The sequence below is a fragment of the Panicum virgatum genome, chromosome 6N, assembly GCF_016808335.1.
Source record: "Panicum virgatum strain AP13 chromosome 6N, P.virgatum_v5, whole genome shotgun sequence".
NCBI lineage: Eukaryota > Viridiplantae > Streptophyta > Magnoliopsida > Poales > Poaceae > Panicum > Panicum virgatum.
The window spans coordinates 20,606,152-20,612,587 of NC_053150.1; the positions used below are offsets into that span (position 1 = coordinate 20,606,152).

Genomic DNA, 6,436 nt, shown 5'->3' on the forward strand with positions numbered 1-6,436 from the left:
TCCTCATGCTGTGAGATGGACTCCGAATCTTGGGCTAGTTGAAGTTCAACAAGCGTCCGTGTACCCAGGAGACGATGTCTATATTGTGGCTCAACAAGCCACGCAAGTTTATTATCTCTCATACCCATGCCGAACCGACAATCGTCTCAAGGGTTAGGATGTTGTGTACAAGGTATCGCCACACGGTAAATTACCTGTCCCGAACAATGAAGATTACAACATTGACCCAAACACATATGCCGGTGAGTTCTTTCAAGAAGATGGGCTAGAAGGGACTTTTCAGATAGACTTAACCGAAGCGATGGGAATGGAACTGGACAATGAAAGAATTGATAACGACAATGCAGTGGATGAGGTTCACAATATCAAGGACTTAGAATTACTAGAGCGATTACGCTTAGACAATGACAGTGATGATGACAACATGCCTCCTATGGAGATCGACGGTGATTATATCGATACACGTAATAGCGATGATGAGACATATGATCCGGCTAATCCAGATCATGATGACAATTTCTAGTACATGTAAGAACTGTACTAATTAATTTTTTGTACTATTTTTGTTCATTTTAGTAATTGTATTTACTTTATATACTAATTGTACTACTTTTTAATAACATCTACTGATTGATTTACTCATTTTAATTTTAGGAGATTGATCGAAGATGGTGGGGCGCGGCAGAGGTCTGATGAGGTCACTCACAGACCTGTTGGGCGGCAGATCTACCGAGATAGGTGAGTCCTCCCAGAGGACTCGACGGCCAGGCAGGAGAAGTCGGAGGAGTGGAGCGGGTTCGTCGACGCGCGATGCCGCTGAGGGCTCCGGCACGGCTGTAGGGAGGAGGGCTGGGAGGAGGAGTAGGAGAGGGGCTCCTCCTGTGGAGGAGGAGGAGGAGGAGGAGGAGGAGGAGGAGCAGGAGGCGGGTGTTGAGGAGGAGGAGGAGGAGGAGCAGGAGGAGGAGGAGGAGGAGGAGGGAGCGGTCGAGGAGGAGGAGGAGGACGTGGGCGTACCTGCCCTCTGGCAGCGAGGCCCCTCGAGGCTCTCGGATCGTCCGATACCTCTAGAGCACCGACCAGTCCTCCTACCTGACGGGAAAAGGTAAGTAAGTTTAGAAGATTTCAATACGTTTTCTTTTGATATATTCAAAATCACAATTAACACTAATATTATCTCTCAATGACTTGTGCAGGAACTTTGTGATAGTCGTTCCAGGCGTTGCTCACAAGCACATGGCCAATGGCATCCTGGGACTACTCTGCAAGCGACACTACCCAGGCGCCATGGATATTGCTGGGGTACGTCAGCCGGCGTCTTCGTGGGAGCACTACATCGCCACACCAGATGCACCAGATATGGAAGGCAGGGCATTCGACAACAAGGCGCACCGAGTGTTGAACGAACTATGGGTAAGTCTTCATGGCACTACATTTACGAATACATCATATTTATTGCAAATTTTAGAAATAATGACTTTGTTCACGTTTTTGTGCAGGATTTCTACAGATGCGAGGAGGGAATAATGCCCAGGGCGATGCAGGTGGCTAGCAAAGCATGTTACAAGCTGGTGGCGGATATGCTTTACGAGGCGCATATCCAGGTCATCATCGACTACAAGGCTAAGATCGAAAAAGTGAGGATCTACAAAGGACCTGCGAGAGACATCAGACTCACCCGGGAACAATACTTGCGGGTAAATACTCAATCTTACTTAAATTAACTATGCTCCATTTGTTCTTCTTACATGTCATAACTTGATGATGTGCAGGTGCCTCCGTGGTGGATTGCCAATGATTATCCCGTGCTGGGAAATGATAGTGGACCGGTGGTGCTCGTAAGAATGGCTGGATATGCACGAGGCTGCCCGGCAGTAGCGTTTGATGATGCCAGGTGCATCGCACCATCAGGGCAACTGTAACCTCAAGGCGTACGCGGCTAGATATGTATGTGAATTAATTTGTTTATTCTAACGCTCAATTATGCATCATTTCTAATCATCTTCCTTTTTTCGCAGTTGGCGGCACATGGTGGTGTGCCTTGCTCCCAAGTCCAGGCATACTGTTTGGCCCTGTGAAGGCGACGTCCGATGTCACCTTTAACCCGCAGGATCCGCCCGAAGCGTACAACAACACAAGTGTCCACAACCGCCTCAGTGAGTACACCTCGATGGCACAAGAAGTTCGTGGGCCGGAGTTTGATCCGATCAATGAGCCCATTGACGGAGAAGTCGTCATGAGGGCGGGAGGAGGAAGAAGTATGGACGGTACTGGTTTGGCGACAGCTTAGTCGACACGGCCACTACTCCTACTCTCTCGCAGATTCGAGCTAGGAGTACCATCTCAAGCCCGGCCATACGCCCATAGCCAGACACTACACAGACTCAGATTGAGGCTGTCAAGGTTATTTCTGTTTCATCCGTCGTTCCTTCATTTTTACATACGTTTGCTTTGAATTCTCACCCTGGGATCAAATCCTGTAGGCCCAGATGGAAGCAGCCTTTCAAGCACGGCAGGAAGCGGCAGAGGAGAGGTGGTGGGCCGAGCGGGACGAGATGCAGCAAAAATTGGATCAAGCTCTAACATTTATGCAAAGCCTGGGCTCGGCGATGGGTATTTCGCCTCCACAATTCCCTCTGGCCCCACTTGCTCCTCGGGCAGAAACTCCTCCTACCGTAAGTGGCTTTGACTCCTATCGAGTTTCATTCGTCTTAGTGACTTAGCATTAATCTAGAATGACTTAGAAATAATGCCTTATGATACATCTACAATGACTTAGAAAGAATGACATAGAAATAATGTCTTATGATACATCTACACATGATCGCAACTTAGGATACAGCTAGAATGACTAAGTTTGAATGCCCGTAACTTAATTCTTATGTAACACATGCAATACTTTGAATTGGCTTATGTGCAGAATCAGTCAGTGGCATCCAATGATGGGCTAATCAATCCTGACTTCTTGCCTCCGGTGCAGCAGCCTCAGCAGGTTGTGTGGCCACCGCCTCAATGGGTGGCTTGGATTCAGCAGCAGCAGCAAGCTTGGTCGCAGACGCCTACATGGCCGCCCCCGCCGATGTGGCCGTAGCACCCGCCACTGCCGCCACCGCTGCTGTCAGCCCCGTGAGTTACATTGTATGGACTTGCATTGTATTAACTTGTATGGATTTGTATGAACTTGATTTGTATGAACTTGTATGGACTCAACTTGTACTTGTGGTTGTCGATGAACAAAACAAGACTTTATTTGTATCTGTGTATCAAATGCCTGTGATGCTTATTCGGATACATGAAATAATCATTGTGATATATATGAAATGCTTGGGGTACCATATACGTAATCAACAAACAAACAAAAATTGAATCTGGGACCTTTGCCGTGTGCAAAAACCATGGCACACTCGTGAATCCAATAATAGGGCTTTAGTAGAGGCGCGAAAGAAGAAAGATCTATTTCAGTATCATTAAAAAGCAGTTTGAGGAACCATTCTTTGTCGTGTGCAAATGCCTCAGCACACGGCAAAGGCCGGCTCTTTGCCGTGTGCCACGTCGGCAGGGCACATGGCAAACTCCCCCCCACGTCACCTTTGCTGGAGGCCACTTTTTTTTTGCCGTGGGCCAAGCTTTGCATATGGCAAAGTGCCCGATATATGGCACACGGCAAAGACCGGTTTTGCCGACGCCTGAATGCCGTGTGTTCTTTACCGTGTGTGGCACACGGCAAAGCCAGCAGTTTCCCATAGTGGTTACTTATGAACCGGCTCAAAGAGGTAATGAGAGAACCGGTCGTGTTCGTGGAGACTTGATGGTGTAGCCTATAACTTCGATCACAAGAGATGTGATTAGGGAGTTCATGCTCAACAAAGTGTTGCCGGCGATTCGAGCCAAATGACCAAGAGAGGATGTGGGCAAACTAATCTACATTCAACAAGATAATGCACCTTCCCATTTAAAATTGGATGATCCAGTTTTTTGTGCGGATGCAAAGCAAAATGGATTTGACATTCGCCTAATTTGTCAACCACCAAATTCTCCAGATTTTAACATTCTTGATTTGGGATTTTTTCGAGCTATTCAAGGCATTCAATACAAGAAAAATGCAAAAACAGTTGAAGCTCTAATTCCAGTAGTACAACAGGTAAATTCATCAATTGTCTTCATTTTAACATTCTTGATTTGGGGTTTATACTCACTGAATTTTTTCAACACATGTAGGCATTCATGGAGTACAGTCCACACAAGGCAAACAGAATATTTGTAACCCTCCAAACTGTTTTGATGGAAGTTATGAAGATTAAAGGATGCAACAAGTACGACATTCCACACGTGCAAAAGGAAAGATTAGAGAGAGAGGAACGGCTGCCCCTTCAGATTTCTTGTGACCCAATTGTGACCCATTGTGACCCAAGAACTCGATTAGTACTAGATGGAAAGCAATGGCTGAACAAGAACTTGCTGTCGGGGACTATGAGCAATGTAATCTTACTATTTTCATCTTGCTGTTTCTTCTTTCTTCTACTTGTTGTTCATTTTCCTCCACTCCACTCCACCTTCCTCCCTCTCGCGCTTCACGTCCAGCGCAGCGGCGCAATCGAACTCGTCGATGCTGCGAATAGTAGAACTCATCCAGTAATCATGGTGGACGAGGCCGCAACAAGCGCACGGCCACAACAGCGAGTGCGCACGATTCCATGCTTCGCGATCTTCATGAACTAGATGACAGCGACCACATATGAACGCGCCCGGCGGCAAGGAGTCCGGCACCGTCATCTCCGCGCCCGGCGGCAAGGAGTCCGGCACTGCCGTCGTCACCGAGTCCGGCGGCAACGAGTCCGGCGCGAGCAACTCCTCCGACTCCGGCGCGATGAGCTCCGGCGCGACGAGCTCCTCCGAGTCCGGCGCGAGCAGCTCCTCCTCCGGCGGCGTGACGAGCTCCTCCGAGTCCGGCGCGACGAACTCCATGAAGAGTAGCAGCTTGGGGCGGACGTAGAAGCTTGGCTGGTGCGGGCGTCGTAGCAGCTAGCAGGTTGGGGCGCGTTTTGATGGGGGCGTAGCAGCTTGGCGCAGACGGACGGGAACCAAGGCGGGGAGGATGGGAACCGAGGCTGCGCGGACAGGAAACGCGCGGCGCGCCAACGACTGCAGTTAAGGAAGGGCAATCCCGTCCAAAATCATCCACGCGTGGGTTAAACGGCTTCCTTTGTGCAATCCTCCCAACAGCCAGAACGGCGTCCTTTGGCATTACGGAGGGAGTACACAAACAGCAACGAACCATATTTTGTTGTGATATTCTATATGCATATGGCAACCCAATATCTTCCATTGCGATATCAGTTGAGCATATAGCAACACCTAGTTTTTCATTGTGATGTCCTCCATGCATATTGGCGACCCAAATTCTTTTGTTGCATTATCAGTTGAGCATATAGTGTACACCCATATTTTGTTGCGATACCCGTACAAATATAGCATCACCATATGTCGTTGCGCTATGGGTCTAGGATTTAGCGACAACTGGCATTTCGTTGTGGTATCCTCTATGTATATGGCGACCCAGAATTTTTCGTTGCGATATCAGTTGAGTATATAGCGACTAAATTGCTTGCGTTGCGATATCTGTTGAGCATATAGCGATGACCCATATTTTGTTGCACGAACCTATACGTGTATAGAGATGGCAATTCACGTTGCGATTTGCTTCAAGCATATGGCGATGGCTACTACTCCCTCTGTCCCAAAAAACAAGTCACCCTAAGATTCAAAATTTGTCCCAAAAAACAAGTCATCCTACTCTATTTAGAAAGCGCATGCGCATACAAGAATCACTTATTGCCAAATATGGATAATATATAGGGCCAAACGTGGTCATTTTACCTTCTTGTTAAGTTGTCCTAGAATTCTTAGGATGACTTGTTTTTTGGGACAGAGGGAGTACTTCGTTATGATATCCTCCGATCCTATTGCAACAGCACAGGTGTCGTATTGCGTCACAATGCTAGCATTGTAATACCGCTTGTTTGCAACACACCAATGTGGTTGCAATTGCCACTATAGTAACGACGCCTATCATTGCAATTACCAATATTGCATCGCCAATGGTCGTTGCTACTTCTACTGATTGCTACGCCATGCGCCGTTGCAACACGTCCTCTTTATAGCGAGGCCATTTTGTTAGCGATGCAATACCATATTGCAACTCATCTAAGTGCAACGCCCGGCGATGACAGCAAAGTGGTGCTATTCCTCGATCTTGGAACGAAAACACCCATATTGCAACGGTTTCGAGGCATTGCGTAATGTCCAAAATGTTGTAGCATAGTACTCGGGAAGAACTCTTGGCACCGCACAGGCTAGGGTTCCATGTAACCCTGCTCCCCTATGCTATATAAGGGCGGGCAGAGACCCCTCTAACGCATCTACAACCCACAGGCAATAG

At 47.8% G+C, this 6,436-nt stretch overlaps 1 protein-coding gene across 1 annotated transcript; it reads left to right on the plus strand.

Moving 5' to 3' along the window:
- Positions 1-1,208: 1,208 nt before the first annotated feature.
- Positions 1,209-2,666, plus strand: LOC120680244. Its single transcript, XM_039961853.1, has 5 exons — positions 1,209-1,410; positions 1,497-1,694; positions 1,770-1,944; positions 2,016-2,400; positions 2,481-2,666. The coding sequence occupies exons 1-3, from the start codon at positions 1,234-1,236 to the stop codon at positions 1,917-1,919; spliced, it is 525 nt and encodes a 174-aa protein (XP_039817787.1). The 5' UTR covers positions 1,209-1,233; the 3' UTR covers positions 1,920-1,944; positions 2,016-2,400; positions 2,481-2,666.
- Positions 2,667-6,436: the final 3,770 nt, after the last annotated feature.